The 19,671-nt window shown below is 36.7% G+C and overlaps 3 protein-coding genes across 4 annotated transcripts; 2 read left to right on the top strand and 1 right to left on the bottom strand.

The window, feature by feature from the left end:
- The first annotated feature begins 3,197 nt into the window (after nt 1–3,197).
- On the top strand, nt 3,198–7,133 carry LOC111491449. Its single transcript, XM_023140370.1, has 4 exons — nt 3,198–3,683; nt 3,973–4,128; nt 6,021–6,086; nt 6,393–7,133. The coding sequence occupies exons 1-4, from the start codon at nt 3,522–3,524 to the stop codon at nt 7,059–7,061; spliced, it is 1,053 nt and encodes a 350-aa protein (XP_022996138.1). The 5' UTR covers nt 3,198–3,521; the 3' UTR covers nt 7,062–7,133.
- A 598-nt stretch (nt 7,134–7,731) lies between these two features.
- LOC111491598 (probable membrane-associated kinase regulator 6) lies at nt 7,732–8,907 on the top strand. Its single transcript, XM_023140570.1, has 3 exons — nt 7,732–8,089; nt 8,172–8,454; nt 8,579–8,907. Exons 1-3 carry the CDS (start codon nt 7,814–7,816, stop codon nt 8,584–8,586), a joined length of 567 nt encoding a protein of 188 aa, XP_022996338.1. The 5' UTR covers nt 7,732–7,813; the 3' UTR covers nt 8,587–8,907.
- A 1,218-nt stretch (nt 8,908–10,125) lies between these two features.
- LOC111491506 (S-type anion channel SLAH2-like) lies at nt 10,126–14,516 on the bottom strand. 2 transcript variants are annotated; one of them, XM_023140445.1, is made up of 6 exons: nt 13,350–14,516; nt 12,829–12,997; nt 12,127–12,615; nt 11,056–11,826; nt 10,867–10,898; nt 10,126–10,779 (listed from the first exon to the last, which is right to left on the bottom strand). In XM_023140445.1, exons 2-6 carry the CDS (start codon nt 12,979–12,981, stop codon nt 10,380–10,382), a joined length of 1,845 nt encoding a protein of 614 aa, XP_022996213.1. In that variant the 5' UTR covers nt 12,982–12,997; nt 13,350–14,516; the 3' UTR covers nt 10,126–10,379. The 2 variants fall into 2 exon arrangements, with proteins under 2 accessions (XP_022996213.1, XP_022996214.1); XM_023140446.1 differs by having other exon boundaries at nt 13,378–14,516.
- Nucleotides 14,517–19,671: the final 5,155 nt, after the last annotated feature.

The raw sequence follows: 19,671 nt of genomic DNA, 5'->3' as shown, positions 1-19,671 counted from the left end.
AAAAATTATAAAAAAAAAAAAAAAAAAAAAAAAAACACTGGCTTAACTTTGCTTGGATGAATTAAACTATAATTATTTCTAGATATATTACAAATAAATTAAAAACTAAAGCATTTCAAAATACTTTAAACGTGTCTCTATTATCAACACGTGGTTTTTTTATGAAAAAAAACTGCAAAATTATTAAGACCAAGAAGAGAAGAAAGGGAAAGAGCTGCATGCAACGCATACAACTTATTATAACATCAAAACTCTTAAACACACACACACACATATATAGTTAGGAGGCAAAGGACGTGCAGTTTCAGTTGCATAGCACATACTTACAGGCGTAGAGTTCAAAGGCAGTAACAGCAAGCAGCGCAATGGCGATGACCCATACGTAAACCTTCATCTCCCCACCACTCAATGAATCACTGTGAAGCGCCCTCACCTGGTTCAGCTCCCCCATCTGCTGCCAGATCATGTCAAGCCGCTTGTGAGTGCGGTAGAGCACTATGAGAGCCTCCAGGATGTTCAAAGCTTGAACATAATCTCAGAGATTATGAGTAAGTAGAACATGCATGATAGTAGCTAGTACATAGTAGCTAGTACAGGATATCATTATGTATTCATTCAATCGGGCTTCATTTCCTTTACTTCATATAAGAATTTAGAAGACAACGAAATACTCAAACTGCAGAGGGACACACTATCCAACTTCACAAAATCAGATTATATGGTCTCTAATTTTCATTTCCAATGCTCAATGTCAACAAATTCCTTCTCTCTCAATAGATTCTCATTCATAATCTCATTGTCCATCTTTTCACAAGACAAATTCTGGTATTTCACCTTCAAATCCGGTTCACTCAGTAGCTAATGAATTGACTTGATCCGAGCTCATTAGTTTACCCCCATCTATCTAAGTGATCGGTCTCAACTCGGGAGGAAGAACAGGTAAAAGACAGTAAAACCATCCATTTGGGTTCTATATTTGTTCGAATAAAATGCTTAGCTAATTCCATACGTCTAACCAAAAAATCTTTTCTTCTTCCAACTTTTCAATCTATCTCTTCTAAAGCCTTTTTCTCGTTCTTCTCCATTCATTTCAGTCATTTTCCTTCTCAAATCTCCTTATTTCTCAAACAATCTAACCTTCATCCATTTCAATCTCTCAATCTCCACATTCTTCACTATCTCACTCTTAACTAACCTACAAATCCTATCTCTCACTTCATCCATTTGACTATGTTTCTTCTCTCTTTGCTGTCATGTCTCTCAATTCCAAAACTTGCATCGCCACCCTTCACAATCGCATGTTCAATTCAGAATTCTTCTTCGATTTTCTTGTCTCTGATATCGCGTTTTCGCCAAATCCGCTGCGTATCCCCTCATTTCCAACAACTTCCACCACCTCACGACCACCGCCACCATCTTTCGTGTCGTTGTGTTCTCTCGCTTTCAAATCTTCATTTTGAGCCGTCTTCCAAGGCTAGGTTGATTGTTTCTTTCACCTTCTTATCAGCTTGACAATCTTTTGCAAAATGCACCACTCTACCACAATTGTAACATTTGTCGGAGTTACAATCATTCGCATAGTGACCAAATTTGTGACATTTGTAGCACTAAATGTTGGAATAAATTGATCGGCCGCCTCTTCCTCGACTGCATCCTCTTCCACGCCAATTTACTGGGCTCGATTGTCCCTTTTCCTTATAGTATCCTTCATGGCTGCTGCCTTGACCACCATGACCATTTCCACGACTTCCACAGCCACGACCTCTACTTTGAAAATTTTGAGAATAGAGTACCTTTTCATCTTTGATTGACGTCTTTCATGACTGCTACCTTGACCACCATGACCATTTCCACGACTTCCACAACCATGACCTCTACTTGAAAATTTTGAGAATAGAGTGCCTTTTCATCTTTGATTGACGTCTTGGTTTGAAGTGTTTGATCGAGTGTTTCCTCCTTCTTCTTCTTATGTTGCTTGTGTGCCTCGAGAGAACCGGCGAGCTCGTCGACCGTGAATGTCGCTAGGTTCTTTGACTCTTCTATCGCGCATACAACATTCTCAAAGTTGTTAGTTAATGATCTCATCATCTTCTTCACAACTAGCGTCTAGGCTAACATTAAATGTCCCACATTAACTCTTCTATCATGCATACAACATTCTCAAAGTTGTTGGTTAATGATCTCTCTACTCCACACCTACGCTTCTTTTGAAGTAGTTGCACCAACATGTATAGTGGCAACTCTTTTAACGCCTTATTTTTGTGCCGTCAAAGCTCGACTCGTCAACGACTCGGAACGCCTTATCCTTTGATCGCAACTGCTGTATAACCCGTGGTATCTTTCGGTTTTTCGAAACCTTCTTCGACCACCTCCCATGCATCTTGAGGCTCACAATCTTTTTTTACTACACTTTCGAGGCTCATAATCTTTGTTCGATATTTGAAGATTCTATTGTCATGGCGAAATTTAAGGCATGACTCTGATACCATATTATGAATCATGACTCTCCACAATGACACGATATTGTCCACTTTGAGCATAAGCTCTCATAACTTTATTTTGGGCTTCCACAAAAGGCCTCATACTAATGAAGATGTATTCTTTACTTATAAACACAGGATCATTCCCTAAATTAGCGAATGTGAGATTCATTCCCAACAATTCTCAACACATCTTGGCTCGTGACATTCAAGATCCGTTGATAATGTCAGCATGTTCGTTGCAAATGATGTCCAGCACATTGTGAGTCGGGTGCAATTTAGTGAAAACCGGCCGCAAGATTAAAAATGCATTTTGCCTTTTTTTTTTTCCTTAAATTAAATTAAGTTAGAATTATAAAATTCCTTTAAATAATTTTGTTATAAAGTTGAGGGAAAAATATATATTTTATGCTCTTGAATATAGTTTTTATTTAATTTTTAAATTTTAAATAGTTACATTTATAACTTTATTTTTTAGTTTTTTCAAAATTTTACACATTTATTCCTGAATTTTAACTTAATTAAGGTAATTTTTAAAATTAATTAATTGTCAATATTTCATTACATAATTACAAAAGTAGACCGTACATTAAAATAAAATTCTAAAATTTGAAGGGTAATAATGTATCGACAAAATTTAAACTAAAAATGGGAGTTGAAACAAATAAAAAAAAAAAAAAAAAAATTAATTAAATAAAGATAAAGAGGGAGAAATTAGGCAATCACGTAGAATGAGGGGTTTGTCTTCGAATACACGCCTGATTTGGTTTCTTCCGACGATTTCAATCGAACCACGCGCTCGTTGATGATGCTTCGGTGCTCACTCAACTTGTTATCGCCTTTCGTCGCCGTCGTTGACCTTCCCAGTTCTCTCCACCTGCAGAAGGAGCTTAAGACAAGAGGAGAGTAGTTGCTACTTCCGGATTTTAGGGGTTTTTTTTTTTTTTTTTTTTTTTTATTTTAATCGCATTGTTCTGTTCCGTCCATGCGTAATCGGTTCCTTCACTATTTTCGGATTCTGATTGATCCGGCGCTTCACCAATGTCGGCTGCACCAAGTCCTTGTTGCCATTCTTTCTCCTTTCGTTTTGCTCCTTCCAATTCTAGGTTTTCGATTAGGGTTCATTTAAAGCCTTTGCTCCCCCGTTTTACTCTCAATTCAAGCATCCATTGCGTCAGTACTCTCTCCCGACGCCGCAGAAATGTAAGCTCTTTCTCTCTCTCCCACTCACAAGAGAAACGATGATTTATGGTTTCCGTTATGTAGCGTCAGATGTGTTATATGTTGCTTTGGATAAGAAATGATGTATGATTATTGGGTGTCTTTTATTTTTTATTGATTTTGAAGCTTTTCTGAACTTATGCGTTACATTAATTCAATTGGTAGTTCAGTTCGAATATGATTCTTTTCCATTGAATCGTGAAATTGGTCTACTAGAATTTTCACTGGAGGGTTATTCCTTCTTCTCCATCCAATTGTTTTTGCTTTGAAGAAATGGGAGATTCTGTGCTTTCGGCGTGAAGAGTCCTCACCGGAAAATTTTGAGTCCAAGTCTGCGGAAGAAAAATTGGCAGAAGACCTGGTGGCAACCCCCGAAGTCAGCCAATCCAGTGAGACAAGGAAAGATTGGGTGTCTAGTTTATACAAGGTAAATATATGTTCACATCATTTGAATGACTTTATACTCTTCAATTGTCGAGGATTTTATTTCTTGTCTCTCCTAAACGGTAGCTCTGTACCCTGTTTACTTAAATCCCGAGTGAAGTATATGTGTTTATGTTATGTATGAATGAAATAGGAAATGTAAAACTTGATGAAAGAAAATTGGATGAGGTAATAAAATAAGGACCAAGTATACTCTTTCTCTGTGAGTGATAAGTTATATGTAACTACTTCAACATTTAGTTGATCAAACTTGGTAATAAGCTATAATAGTCAGAACAGTTGACTAAATAGCATGGCCGAGAAAACAGGCTGATGTATGTGTTGGATATGGCTCTTTTGAGTTATTTTGTATTATTTATTGTAGTTTGGTAACATTTGTTATTTCCAGAGTTTCTTTAACAGTTTAGTGTTGTAGATATTCTATTTTACTATGCATCACGTTCAACAGCAGCAACTTGTCTATTTTATTCTCTATAGTAATAGCATTCAACAATAATTATTGTTGTTACCATCATCATCGTGGAAATGTAGAGGAGAATATTTCCTTTAAGTTCTTTTTATAGTTCTTAGGAGAGTTTATGAAATTAAAAACCAAGTGATAGCCTATGGCAATGGCTGAGTTGTGGTATTTTGCACTCCAAGCCATTGGCTATAATGAATGCCTCTAGCAAGGGGCAGTTTTTATATTTGCAATTTGTCTTTGTGAAGATAATTCTATGGAGATTCACACAAGTGCTCACTTGGACAAACCCTCTTTTCCTTTTCATTCTTTATTTTCCACGTTTCAAATTACCTACCAACATTGATTTGTTATGTAACCTATCAGAATAATAAGGGCCAAACGAATTTGCACATTGCACAACCTTATCTGCCTTGCACTTTTTTGTGATTTTTCCCTTTGAGTGGTGTCAAACAACAAAGCAAGCAACCACACCTTCCAAGCTTTTATTTCAAGAAGCATTCTCTGGCTTCCTTTTACCATTCAATTTACCTAAATATCATCGATAAGTTACTATCTAACAAACGAGGAGTGGAAAAAGTAACATCTCATTTATCCTTTTTTCTGTTAAATGATATCTTACCACTTATTATTGATCAGAATATTATGTTACTGTCATTTATTTTCTTAGCATCTTAAGTTCAATTTTACAAATTGTCATTGATATGTTGCCACCTATCAAAAAGATGGGGAACAAAGGAATTTGTACGATGTTTTTAGACTTGGCTCTTTTGACTGCCTTATACGTGTTTAAATGCCATCATCCTTTTAATGATTACGGCTTTACTACTCTTGTTTCTAGATGGAGATGTTTTTTGTCACCCACCTTGTGTGGCTTGGGAGGTTTTTGCCTCCCCTTTTGTATATTTCATTTATCAATGAAATCTATGTTTCTTCTTCAAAACAGGAATTTGTACGAACTAATTTGCTTAACACTTTTCTTTTGATTATCCCATTTGAATGGCGTCAAACAACTAAGCAAAACTTATCTTTGATTCTTGTTGCCTGATTCTGTCTTCTACTTTTTAGAATCCTGAAGGCCTTGGAAACTAAGAAAGTCCACGGCCAAATTAGCTTTATCAGTTCCTTCTTTGTTTTTCATAGGAGCCAAAACAGAGTTCATTTTCCTAATTGTTGCTGTCCTGTTCAAACTGAGGTTGGAGGGGTTTTTCTTCTTACTTGTTGCTGTTGTTGGGATTTATTCACTTTATACCTTACTAAATCTTGTGCATCACGTCTTTTTCATAGAATCTTTCTTTCCTTTGCAAATTATTCTAGTTGATTACTTTTCTATCTATTTGATTTAGTGAGTGACTCTCAACATGTGATCAAAAAACTTACTGCCTTCAATCATTTAATTTTTATATCTATCTCAGGTCATTGAACCAATATTTGTTGCAAAGCCATGGGTTGTTCCATGGACAGCCAAAACCATTGTTCAGGTGATGCCCTTGTTTTCTGTATTTGGAACTGTTTCGTGATTTGTTTCTCTTGTATAAGTAATATGTGATGTGTGATGTTCTCATGACAAGCAGCTGAAAATTTCACCAGTGATGTAATTTAATATGGCTGTTTATGTTAGTATCATTACACATTTGTAGGCATTAAGATGAAACATCGAGTTCGGCTCTTATATATATTTGTAAAGTATGCTTGTTGGCCAAAGTGAGCCCTGCAGGAAATTGATATTTGGATTAGCAAGTCGTGTGCAGTTAAATGAATTAAAGAAGAGTTTTCTGGTGGTGTAGGTCATGCTTCTCTGGGTTGCATCATTCTGGGTAATCGGATCATGGATAATTCCAATAATAGCCCATACAGCAGGATACAGAAAGGAATTCATGACGTACAGAGGGCAAGCCTTGTACAGCCTTCTAACAGATGTGGTCGAAGGGCTTACTGGGATGGCGATTCTGCATCGCTGCCTCTCAAGATTCCATCCCCTTCCTCCCGGCTGGTTCAAATTCCACTTTGAAGGGAATTGGCAATTCGATGTTGGCTTAGGCTGCCTTATGTTTCCACTCATTAACCGTCTTTCACAGGTGAATCTAAACTTGTTGCCCATCCTTCCATCCGCCCCAGTTACCGTCTCGAGTGTCGAGCAATCAATCGTTGCTAGAGACCCGGTGGCAATGGCACTCTATGCAGTGGTCGTGTCCGTGTGTGCCCCCATCTGGGAGGAGATCGTGTTCCGTGGGTTCCTTCTACCGTCGCTGACGAAATATATGCCGGTATGGTGCTCCATTTTGGTGAGTTCAGTTGCCTTTGCTCTAGCACATTTCAATATGCAGAAGATGCTACCTCTGATACTGCTTGGGGTGGTGATGGGTACTGTATTTGCAAGGACAAGGAACCTTCTACCATCAATGTTATTGCATAGCCTTTGGAATGCCTTTGTATTCTTAGATCTTATGAGGTAAATGCTGTTGATTTAACTGTAAATTTTGATCTTATTAAAATTTTATATTTTGTTTGGTTCCACTACACAAAAATCAGAATGTGTAGCCCACCTTAGCAAAATTTTCATATTTTAACATGAAATTTGCCCAAGAGTAATTTAATGTATAGTAATACAGATTTTCTTTTATAAAAAGACAATTGTACTTATTATTAATCTTATATTTTTTACCCAATATTCAAAAGTGCTTTTATCAATGATAAATCTGTTTTTATTTTCTACTACATTTTGAAAAAATCTGATAATATATATAAGACAAATTTGAATAAAAGAAAAATATCATGGCGGTATAAGTGAAGGCAACTAAGATTTTAAGGTGAAACTCAAAATCCAATGAGGACGTGACTGAATTGGTCCCGGTCACTCTTTGGGACGGAATGGAAGAGGGGAGGAGACAGATTTGAACCGGTGACACGAAGATTTTCAGTCCCCTGCTCTACCAACTGAGCGATACCGGCCATTTCTTTGTGCGGCGGTAAAAAAAAACATGCTTTTTTGGAGAGAGATACTATTTCACCAATCGAGTCACAGGTATCTAACATATTCATACCTAACGAGTTTCCACAAAGTGGTGACGAAAGGTATAACTTATACAAATCTTTCCATTTTCTGACTATTTATAAATATAGACCTGATCAGTATTGTATCCCATCTTTCCCATATAGCAGAAGGCTGACAAAGCCTTCTCCTTCTTCCTCCTCCTCTTCCGCAGCCATGGAAGCTTCTTCTCAGCCACTGTCCATAGAAAGCTTCTCATACAGGTGGTTGGTGAACATCAGATCATCCTTTGAAAGCCGTCCTAACTCCTTCAGAACCTCTCTTGATGAAGCTTCCTTCATTGAGATGGATCCCACAATGCCACCCTCCAAGAGATTCTTGATCTCCTCCTCTCGCCCTTCTCACGACTTCAACTTCCCCTCTCCGTCCCCGTCCCCGTGTCTACCTCTCGTCCACGCTGATCAGCTCATCTCTAATGGCTACCTCCTCCCTGTAAGCCCTCTCTTCTAAATCAATTTATATTACAAAAAACATGTAAAGCTCAAATCTTTTTTGCGTTCTCCTAATCTTTCAGGCGTACACGCCGAGTGCCGCTGCTTCACCCGTCGTCAAGCCACTGGCAAAACTGGACTCGTCGTGTTCATTGAGAAAGTCGTGCCGGAGATTATCAAGGCAGGTTTTTGAGAAATATTTGAACTTTTTTAGGCCAATTTGCAGAAGAATTCAAGGGAAAGTGGAGAAATTGTTCCATGGAGGATCTAGCCGCCCAATTTCAAGAGAAACCCAGCAGTGGAGAAGATCTTGTGATTCTGAGAGCTCAATTTATGATGCAGTTCTCCACTGCAAAAGGTCCATAGGTGCGTTCTTTACTTCTCATTAGCTTTAAAAATGTGAACTTTATCCTAATTAGTTTCAATATGTTGGATGAATCAAAGCTGATATATCTAAACGGGTCGATTCGAAACTGTTTGTGTTCATCAGGGAAATGAAGATGATGAAGATGATGAAGATGATGAACATGATGAACATGATGAACATAGGGGGCAGTAGAGTTGTTGATTGTCTGTTTTGTTTGAATGGTGATGTTTTTTGTGTTTGTGAGTAAAGAGGAAGGAGAAATTGTGGGCATTGATATTAAATATTGGCTGCCTTTATTCCTTTGTGGAACACGAACCATAAATTGAAGAGGGAAAATCTCTCCCTTTCTCCTTTTTTGGTGTTGGATCACACCCACACTTCTCCTATTTCAAACTTTTGTGTCATAAATACAATCAAACAATGAAGGCTCTCTCTTGATTTTGACTTCTAAACATTCCATCCAAATCTCTCTAGCTCCATTTCTTTTATTGTGTTTTCAATTTGGTCCTTGATGTTTAAGAAATTTCACTTTAGTCCCTTGTGTTTTAACATTTTTGAGAGCTATGACCCGCACGGTCGGAGGAGAAATGATAATAAGTAGTTATGAGATATTTAGACGTAGAGTTACTTTACTTTCTAGTCTTGCAACTTCATTCGTCTCCTTACAGAGTCCATAGGTCCTTGGTTCGACCTCCTCCATCTCCAAGACGTATGAGTGCCCCGTTGTTCCTTGAGTGCCCGTGGAGAATGATAGAATAATATAAGAGACCAAATTAAAAAGCACAATGAATCAAACACGTGACCTTCAAATCTTTAGTTTGCCACTCTCTGAGCTATCCCCACTAATTTATAGCTTCAACTTTCGTATTTTTGGGCTTTCAACTAGACAAAATGTGTTTGAAAATAAAATAAATTTTGATTTAAACTTTCAAGATCTTCAGTTTAATGCTCTCCCAACTGAGTTATCCCCGCTAATTTATAACTTCTTTCGAGCTTCAACCAGACAAAAATGTGTTTGAAAATAAAATGTGCAACGCATGCTTTAACTTAGCCTCTACATCCATGTGTTTTTGTTCGAGCAACAGGTATACTAAAAAAATTTCAATATACAAGAATTGGTAGCACCTACCAATCGAATCTTATTAACGAGACTTAACTTCAAACAATCAACCCAACAATGATAGGCCAGAGGTATAAGCTCGACTAATTAGTGATCTCTAACTCTACTTCTCCCTAAGATAGAGATATCCTTACAATTAGGAGATTGGTTAATCGAAAAGGTCGAGTAGAAGTAGGACATTCCAGGCTAAGGAGACAAGGACAAAGTGTGTTGGGAGAAAGGCCAGATTCTGATAACAATGCATATCTGTTTTCTTTCCATTGGAATTTTCTGGTTCACAAGAAATTGCTTCCATTACTGTGGGGACCGAAGCTTCCATTGCTTCACACCACTTTGCCAGTCACTGTAGGCATAAGCAGAGCACATCACTGTGATGCTCCAATTCTTCTGTCAGCTCAAAACTCCAAACGAATGGATAACCATTACAACTTTTCAAGGCAGAGAACAAGACAGACAATCCAACATCAAATGTTTCATTTGAGTGGCTAAGGTTTTCACTGTCCTACTACTGCCAGTAACACAGCTGAAAATTAGAAAACCCCATGACTTTGGATACTTCAACATAGTTCCTTTATTCATATCTCACATGAACAGGAAATCAAGCACATCATAGATATTCATACACGAATCATAATATATTTCTAACAAAATCTGTTTCATTGGAGCCATTCAAACTACAAAATCAATTTCTTCCTATGTTCGATCGGTGGTTTTTATACCGGGGTGAACCTGAGAGAAGTGGAGCTAATAACTTGATGGTTGGACGTTCATGTCTCTGCCCGCTGAGAGTGGTGGTCAGCGGAGCTATTCGTTTGACGGTTGGAGGTTCGTGTCTCGGCCTACGAGGGTTGATGGTCCTTCAGATGCTTCTAAATCCTTGTTATCTGAGTTTGAAAACTTCAAGAAGTTTTCAATGTCTTGAGCTTCTGAACTTCCTTGTTTTAGATGATGCAACCAGTTCCATTGTGGTTTCGGCTTTCTGTTGCTAATGGCAATAGCGATGTCGTTAGGAAAGAGGTCACGAAGCACAAAGGCGTGGATGATCGTTGATGCAAGGAGAGCTGTCACTATGATTACAGCAGTGGCAGAGAGTACAACAGACAGAACTTGTGTTACTGTATTTGTAACTTCAATTGAGTATTTTATAGTTGCAATTGCAGCACCAGTCATGGGAAAAGTATATGCCCACCAGGCCAGCGAGAACCTATTGATTCAAAACAAAATGTTTGTAAGATAACTAACTTGTAAAGAATGTAAAAGTTTCAAGAGAAGAAAGAAAGTTGTGTCGTACTTAAAGCCCCGGAAAAAGTTGACTCGAACAACCTGAAAAGAACCGTGGAATTAAGCGATCAACAGAACCATGAAGAAAGAACAGCAAAGTTTTTCAGGTCACCATGAATCAAATTGCCTTAATCTTGACCCATAAAACAACTAGTAAACAGAGGCTGAAATACAAGAAATGAGCTGCATAGAGACTAACCAGTGAGAAGTAGAGGAACAGGGCGATAAAGTAAATGATTCGTGAAGCGTTGTCAAAGGAACCTTGAATTTTTGCCCATGCCATGGATGCCACACTTGGTGCTGCTATGAAAAGAAAGAACACTGGATGCAGTTCCTTTGGGAGTGTCTCATTGGTTGGTAGTCTCTGGTAGAGAGTTACAAAAAGGACTAAATAGTGAGCCATTCCAATAGCAAAGAAGAATACGGGCCCTTCCTTTAGTCCCATTGAGGCTCCCAACAAAGCCCCCACAAAATTCCCCACAACGGAAAGATGGTTTGTAGGATTAGCCACTTTTGACAATCTGCGTTGGCCTCCTGACATCCATTGCCCATAAATCTTAAGCTCAAGGCATAGAAATGGAGCCATGAGAACATACCAAATGGCTGGATGCAGGTTAGTGGCAACTGATGGAGGAACACCAATGGCTAAGAACAAGAGAGATATCAACGGTGCAAAGAAAAAGTTGACACGAATAGGGTGGTAGTATTCGCGACGAACTGCTTCGAAGTACAGAAGCATTTTCAGAAGGTAAACGGAAGCGATGGTGACTACAAGAGCAATGGAAATTATCCATAAAATGAGATTTATTTTCAAGCTCAAATGAAGAAACTTCGTGGAGACAGAAGTGGCCAGTGTTTTCCACATGATTGCTTGGCTACTAACACCAAGACAGATACCGAACGACGAGATAGGAAATCGGAGTAGAAAAGGCCATGTCCTGTCTTCTGGAAGCAGTATTTCCTCTGAAGCCTGTTTAAAAATGGAAAACAAATTGTTCAAAATTATTTCTAATCGGTCAAGAACGTCTTTTCATATTCCGAAAGTCATACCAAACTCCCACTAACTCTTCATCTGATGGGAAGATCCATTTTCGCCTTCGAAATGCAAGGCTTTGAACTAGTGGTAACCAGATAAATAATACAAACCAAATTGATTTTAGCAGGATGCTAGAGCACCAAATTTTTACTAGTCATTCTATTGTTCAGACATGAAGATATTGATATATGATACATTGGCATGAGTTAAGAACTTGAGAATAGGAGTACATACCCTTAGAGTTTCCAGCTCTGGACCTTCCAATGCATCGAAGTAACGGTGAACCGGTATGTTATTCTCGATTCCTTCTCTTTGCACTTCAATTTCCTCTGGCCTAGTTTGTCTTGCTGACTTTCCACTAAGTAGAGTTAATTGCCTTTCAAGTTTTCCAGACCATGTTTTGAAGGAATCAAATCTTTTGTCCTTCAATCTTCTCATACTAGGGTGATGTGCAGCATTCGTGTTCCTCGACACGTCAAACGTAGAACCCCTCGGAATTGGCTGAGAGTGAAACTTTGCAGCTTTCTGTGGTTTGGCCCCAGCAGCAGGACCCAAGGCTTCATTGTTTAGAATCTGTTCGCCACCGAATAGAACTCGTTTTGAAGGCTGTAAGTGAACTCCCACAGGGGAGGGTGGCATACTGATAGAAACAGAATGCTTTCTTTGATGGTTAATGAACTGAAGTTCATCATCACTTTGCTCAGCAGGTGATAATGCATTTCCCTGTTTTTTATGGAAAAAAGAAGTCCATTATTCACCTGACCACCATGATACATGTTTTTCTCCCAGAATTCTAAGTATTCCAAGTCATCTAAAGCAGAAGTCAATCAACAACAAGAACGTCTCGAGATGATCACGCTGATACGATCTCAAAATCATTTGTTCCATATCCAATACTTCACTAAAATAAATACACATGATTTTGTAAGAACTTACAGTAGGCAGGGTAGAGGGGGAATGATTATTTGGAAGGCTACCCTCTTCTATCCCATCAAAGGGAACCACTTCAATTGATGATATGTGTTTGATTAATGATGGAACCTCAGACAACTCCTCAGGCTTATATTCTTGATATGTTCCGCTTTCCATAACGAAGTACCAGCACCTAGAAGTCATAGAAACCATGAATTCGGGAACTAAAACTTGTAGGAAGATATGAACACTATGGACCATAACTTGATTAAAGAAAATCATAAGCAGAAAATTGAATGGGGCCATTTGATAACCATTCTATTTCTAAGAACATTCTTAAAATCCTTGGAAAATTTTGAAAATGAAAAGCTTCTGATCTTAAACAACAGGATCTATAAAAGATGCCACACTAAGACAAAATACAAACAGCTAAACTAGATCAATGTGTTAATTTGCATCAAGATCAAGAATGCATATAGAAAATCAACATGAAACATATTTTAGAGCCATCCTTTTAAACCAAATGAAGGGAAAAGAACACAAACCAGAACAGATGGAGAAGAAGAATGTTACTAGTTTCCGGTCTGTGGACCTCCAATCAAGCAATTTTTGTCACTTTCTCTTCAAGAAATCTCAGATTTGGGATCTATGAAGAACAGAATTCTGTGTCCCTCAAGAATTGGGGAGCCTCCGTGGGAACTCAGAGGGACAAACAAGAACAACTAAGACACGTCTTTCAGAAACAGAAAACATCACATATTTATAGACAAGAAAGATAGGTGTACTTATAAAACTACCACAAATGGATGTCTTAAAGATAATTACAGCTGCTTATTAAGACTGACACGACCTTAGTTCTTAGCAAAAGACAGAACATCCACGACAAAACTATTCCAGCTAAAAAGTAGGATTCTATCCCTCTTGTCCAAAGTGAACACACGCTTGAATGTCTTGTCATATCTTCATTGCACATCTTTTTCAACTTGGTTGCTAGCAATTGGCTTATTTGACTTAACAGAAAGCTACATGAACCAATGAACACAAACTAATACGATAGAAAACTGTAATCTAATAATAACAGATCAACAACTACAATGCAATCTATTGAAGGAAGCGTTAACCCAATCTCAGATAAAGTAAAGGGTTTATTAAAAACTAGTCGTTTTTCAAAGCTATGGAACAAAGTCCATGAATTGTGGATATAAAATAGAAACCCCATGTCAAAACAAACAAAATTCGCGGAAAAAAAAAGTTGTGCTAATCCAAACAATGACAACAGTTGGTCGTGATTCATTGGTTTGAAATTAGATCTTCGTTATACATATAATTTAGTGCAGACAGCTGTTCCAAAAAGGATTTAAAACAGAAAAAATGTGTCCTGAAAACCCTATTGAAAATGGGGAGAACCCCAGAGGAAGTCACCGTCGAAGGAAGTCAAATAATAAGAAAATCACAAGGGGAAGAGCGAGAGCGTAATAAATGGGAAAAATCAATTGAAAGTCCAGATGTAAGAACATTAAGCATCAGAGGAGAAGATTATGATTGAGTAGGTAGAAGCATAATTGTGGCGGTGATGGTTCGATCCTGAGAGCGAGACCCACATACGGCTAAAGAGATAAGATATGATATTTTCGTAAAGGGTTGATCTAAACAGGACAGAAATTAAAAAAAACATATACAGTTTATGGGAGAAGAAAATTTGAAAGTCGCTTTCGGAATGTCGCTATCGGCGTTGCTGAAACTGCGATGAACAGAGGATTAAGCATTTAATATTGCTGCTCTAATCCCATCTTACTTCAATTGTACTTCAATTGTTGGCGGCTTAAATTCATATCTATATTTTTAATCACTCACTTTGTTAAATTTTTTCCAAATTTTATATTATAATGATAGAGAATGAAATAGGGATCGAGACGATAATGGAAAAGATTTTTATGTTCCCACCTTGCACATTTGTATTAGCAGATTCGAATGGTCGTGTTGATCGAGACCGATTCAGGGCTCGACCTCATGGGCAAGATTTATTTAAGCTTGTTTTTGTATTTAGTTCTAGTGGATGTTGACTTTTGGTCCATCCATGGTAAAAACTTTGTGGTAAATAATTTAGGAAGAAAAAAAATATATAAATTAGCTGGTCTGAAGAAGGCCCAAATACAAGCCACAAGGCCCATGGGCCCAAGTATAGGCCTTGTCAAGTGAAATAGTCTAACCCATATGTAGTATATATTTGATAAAATAGGGGAAATTGTAATTAATGGTTTTTAAATTTTTTTTAAGAAGTTTAAAAACATCTCGGTATTGTTAGAGGAGCACGACTCTCCACAATGGTATGATATTGTCCACTTTGAGCATAAGCTCTCATGGCTTTGCTTTGGGCTTCCCAAAAGGCCTCAAACCAATGGAGAGAGTATTCTTTGTTTATAAACTCACGATCATTTCCTAAATTAGCCGATGTGGAATCATCCAACACCTCCCCTCCAACAAAGTACACCTCCCCTTAATCAAGGCTCGACTCCTTTGGAGTCCTAGTCATTTTTTACTGCCTTCAAGGTGGCTTGACTCCTTTTCTTTTTAAGCCATGAGAGCTTATGCTCAAAGTGGACAATATCATCTATTATGGTATCAGAGTCATTATAACATGGAATCAGAGTCATGCCCTAAACTTAGTCGTACCAATAGATTGGTAAATCCTCAAATGTCGAACAAAGGACTCCAAAAAGAAAAGGAGTCAAGCCACCTTGAAGGCAGTAAAAAATGACTAGGACTCCAAAGGAGTCGAGCCTTGATTAAGGGGAGGTGTACTTTGTTCGAGGGGAGGTGTTGGATGATTCCACATCGGCTAATTTAGGAAATGATCGTGAGTTTATAAACAAAGAATACTCTCTCCATTGGTTTGAGGCCTTTTGGGAAGCCCAAAGCAAAGCCATGAGAGCTTATGCTCAAAGTGGACAATATCATACCATTGTGGAGAGTCGTGTTCGTCTAACAGGTATCACATTTAAAAAATACTCGTGAATTTTGAAAAGTAACATTAAAATTTTTGGAGATAATCTATGAAGGGTCAATAGACAATTTTCGTCTATATATTAACAGTTTTTAAACATAATAATAGCGATAAAAAATATTTTTGAACTAAAAAAAATAAAGTTTATTGAGAATATTAAGAGCTTATTTTATTCGGATTAAAAGCTTATTTTATTGTCTTAATTAACTTAAATTATTGGTTAGATTATACACAAAAGTTGAAAATGAAACCAGAAGCAATAAAGAATTATATCCCCCACTAGGGCGTTGCAGCCAATGGTTCATGAAACTTTTGTGAACAAAATTTTTGAAAACCCCAAAGAATCTCCAAATGGATTCCAGGATCTTCCCTTTTCGGCCTCATTTCATTTTAATATACTAGTAGATATGGTTTGTTTTGGCCTATTATACGTCCCCGTTAGCCTCATGGTCTTAAAACATGTCTACTAGAGAGGTTTCCTGATTTTTAGCACTCTGTTTATGTACATATTTAAATAATGAATTTAAAATTTAAGTTTGGTGGTGAACTATATTAAAATTAATTAATATCATCATGTAGGAGAGAAAATTGGAAAGTAAAAGGAAAAAAAAGAAGTTAATTAGTGATTAAAGGTGGAATTATGAGATTAGTTGCATTAATAATGTGTGTGTTAATTAGTGGAATTAATGGTTGCCAAGTTGCACTCTCTTTTGACCTAATTAACAAGAATATGAAATTTCACCATTTTCTTTAAAGAGTGACGTCAGCAACTTGTAATACACGTGTCCCACCATCGCCTACTTACTTTCCTCAACTTTTCTCTCTCCCATAATGGACGACGGGGAGCTGCTTTATTTATTTATTATTTTTTTTTTACCACGTGCTTTTATTTAAAAAAAAAATGAAAATTACTATTTATTCCAATAACGTGCCTGTTTGTTCATTTTTAGGTAGGTCTTATAGGAACTTTCAAATTAAGCGTGGTTAGCTTAAAGTATTTTAATGTTCGTTAACCTTTTAAGAATTTTAAAGACAATAGAAAGATATAATATCGTTGTCAGCCTCTCGGTTTTAAAATGTTTGTGTTAGGTAGAGGTTTTCACACCCTTATAAAGAATATTTCGTTTCTCTCCAACCGACGTGGAATCTCACAATTTACCTTCCTTAGAGGCCAGTGTCCCCACGGGCACACCGTTAGCAAATATTGTCACATTTGGTTCATTATATATCACCATTAGTCTCACAAGTTTAAAACGCGTTTGTTAGGGAGAAATTTTCATACTCTCATAAGAAACATTACGTTCCCCTCTCCAACCAACGTGAGATCTCATGGGCAAGAGGCATTATAAAAAGATTACTTATTCTAAACTATTTTCTTTACTCGTTACTCCTTTTCAATAAATCTACAAACAAAGTTAAAGACTTTCTCGATCGAACGATTTACTATGAACGTGAAAGAAATCGATAGAGAAACAAACATTAAAGGTGGCCCCTTTGTGAATCTCTCTCTTGCGTGTAAAGGAAAACAATTTGGTCAAGGCCATGACAAAAGCTGTAGAAGATCATGGATGTTATGTTCCTAGCCATTCATACCCAATCAAAAAAAGAAAAAGGCAGATGGAATGGAAAAAGACAGAAAAGAAACGACTTCTCTTTCTATATTATCATCGACTTTTGTGCTATACATTTTCAACCGACACTACTCTACCGTCTGGACAATTAGACATCAAACCCGTAATCGCAACGACCCAATTGCAAGAGCGGAGCTCTACCAACTGAACTATATCCCCCTGAGCCAAGTGGGGCCTGCATGAAGGAGTCAGATGCTTCTTCTATGCTTTTATTCTTTTCCTTGGCGTAGTTGGGTCATCCTGGACTTGAACCAGAGACCTCGCCCGTGAAGTAAATCATCGCAACCAATTGGGAGAGAATCAATAGATTCCTTTTCGTGAGCGATTCATCCTTCTCGAACGCAGCATACAACTCTCCGTTGTACTGCGCTCTCCAAGTGTGCTTATTCCCCCTTCTTCCTGAGTTGTCTAGGCCACACCTAATAAAGTTTATAAATTACGGTAAATAATATATATATATATATATGTTTTAATTGATTAAGTGAGTAGGGGAACAATAATAAAGTTAGAGATGGACAGGTCCTAAATATATAGGTATATTTGGTGGGGGAATATTCCGGAGTGGTGTGAATCTTTTCCAAGATACCTTTCTTTGTCCTTAAACAGGAAAGGTGAATTAGATCTTTTGGGTTCTTTATTGAACCTCCAAAAAGTTGAAAAAAGAAAATTAAATAAAAAGGTAAGATTTTAATTAATTAATTATTTATTTATTTATTTATTTATTTTTCTGACTATTGGCCACTTTAAACGCAAACCATTTGTGGGATAATTTTTTCCAAATTGAATCCATGAAAAGAAAAAAGAAAATTTTAAAATGGTGGTTTTAAAGCAGCTTTTTATTGTGGGGTTTTTTTTTTTTTATTTATATTTTTTATATATAAATATTCATGGATATGACTGGTAATAAAATAATTAAATATAGGCTGAAAAGTATAGTGGCCATTNAACCCACAAAAAAAAAAAAAAAAAAAAAAAAAAAAAAAAAAAAAAAAAAAAAAGCTATTTCCTACCAAGAAGAACCATAGCATGTGAGGGGTGAGTTGGAAAAAGACCTCTCATTCTAAGGACAAAGACCTTTTATGAGTTTCAAAGCTTCCCCATTTGTTCATCGTTAATATCGTAAAATGTCAACTGTGTTTGACTTAATAGTTAAGATATCTCTACTTTTTCTGTGTTTGAATCGTCATTCTCTTAGTTATGATGTAACACCTGAGTAAAAAATAAGTATTTGAATGAACTGATACCATGATTGAGAAGAAAAACGAACTCCACTCCTAATGATATTGAAGTAGCTCTTACAGACGTTAATTAAATTGGACCCACATCGATTATAATTAAGAAATACAATGCATAGATCCCCACTAAGCCTTCACACTCATAAAAATCCCTAAAAAAGCTAAGCATTGAAAGTGAAATATGAATTAAAAAGAAACCAAAAAGACAACAAAATGGAATCCTTTTTTCTTTTTCTCTTTTTAAATTTTAAAAAAAATATGTTCCCAAACAAATCTATTCATTCTTGCACTTATGAGGTTTCATCACTTTCATCAAAATCTTCAACCAAACCAAACCAAACCAATGTGTCATTCCATCACCTTTTATATCGATGTTCTTTTCATTCCTTCCGTTCAATATTAATTCAATTTAAGAGTACGGAAATCTCTTTCTAACAGACCCGTTTTAAAATCTTGAGGCATTATAAATAGTATAAGAGCCAGACATCAAATAGTGTGCCAACGAGAACGTTGAGCTTCTAAGGGGAGTGAATTGTGAGATCTCACATCGGTTAACGAGGAAAATGAAACAAAACCTAGAGGGGAATCTAGAACGAAAAATCCAGATAAGATATTATTTACTATTGGTGGGATTGGGTCGGGTCGATACAGTAACAAAAAAAAAAAAAAAAAAAATTATGAGATTTAATTCATATTAATTTTTTATTTATTAAAATTGAATTTATGTCATTGGTTAGTTGAAATGTCGATTTATAGTCTATTGGAAATTCCATATGCACAGACTTTTATTTGTCAATACCTTCCCCAACTTGCTAAATAAAAAAATTAGTTAAATTATATATACTTTTTTCTTTAAATTTTGCGCTTCAATTATTATTTATTATTTTTATTGATTATATATATATAAATATAATAAATAAATAAATAAAGGATCTTAATATATTTTAATATGTAATTTTTTTACATTTTTAAGGTCACACTATTTTTCTCTCAAAAG

Source organism: Cucurbita maxima, unplaced genomic scaffold (assembly GCF_002738345.1).
Source record: "Cucurbita maxima cultivar Rimu unplaced genomic scaffold, Cmax_1.0 Cma_Scf00016, whole genome shotgun sequence".
Taxonomy (NCBI): Eukaryota; Viridiplantae; Streptophyta; class Magnoliopsida; order Cucurbitales; family Cucurbitaceae; genus Cucurbita; species Cucurbita maxima.
This window is presented reverse-complemented; position numbering and strand designations above follow the sequence as displayed.

Bases quoted from the DNA above. Each gene is read 5' to 3' on its own strand.
- LOC111491506 (XM_023140445.1), bottom strand. From the start codon at position 12,981: ATGGAAAGCGGAACATATCAAGAATATAAGCCTGAGGAGTTGTCTGAG. The intron at 12,616-12,828 runs GTAAGTTCTTAC...CATAAAAAACAG, and splicing joins CCCCCTCTACCCTGCCTACT to GGAAATGCATTATCACCTGC. The intron at 10,780-10,866 runs GTACGACACAAC...TTGAATCAATAG, and splicing joins AACTTTTTCCGGGGCTTTAA to GTTCTCGCTGGCCTGGTGGG.
- LOC111491598 (XM_023140570.1), top strand. From the start codon at position 7,814: ATGGAAGCTTCTTCTCAGCCACTGTCCATAGAAAGCTTCTCATACAGG. The intron at 8,090-8,171 runs GTAAGCCCTCTC...CTAATCTTTCAG, and splicing joins CTAATGGCTACCTCCTCCCT to GCGTACACGCCGAGTGCCGC.
- LOC111491449 (XM_023140370.1), top strand. From the start codon at position 3,522: ATGTCGGCTGCACCAAGTCCTTGTTGCCATTCTTTCTCCTTTCGTTTT. The intron at 3,684-3,972 runs GTAAGCTCTTTC...TTTGCTTTGAAG, and splicing joins TCTCCCGACGCCGCAGAAAT to AAATGGGAGATTCTGTGCTT. The intron at 6,087-6,392 runs GTGATGCCCTTG...CTGGTGGTGTAG, and splicing joins CAGCCAAAACCATTGTTCAG to GTCATGCTTCTCTGGGTTGC.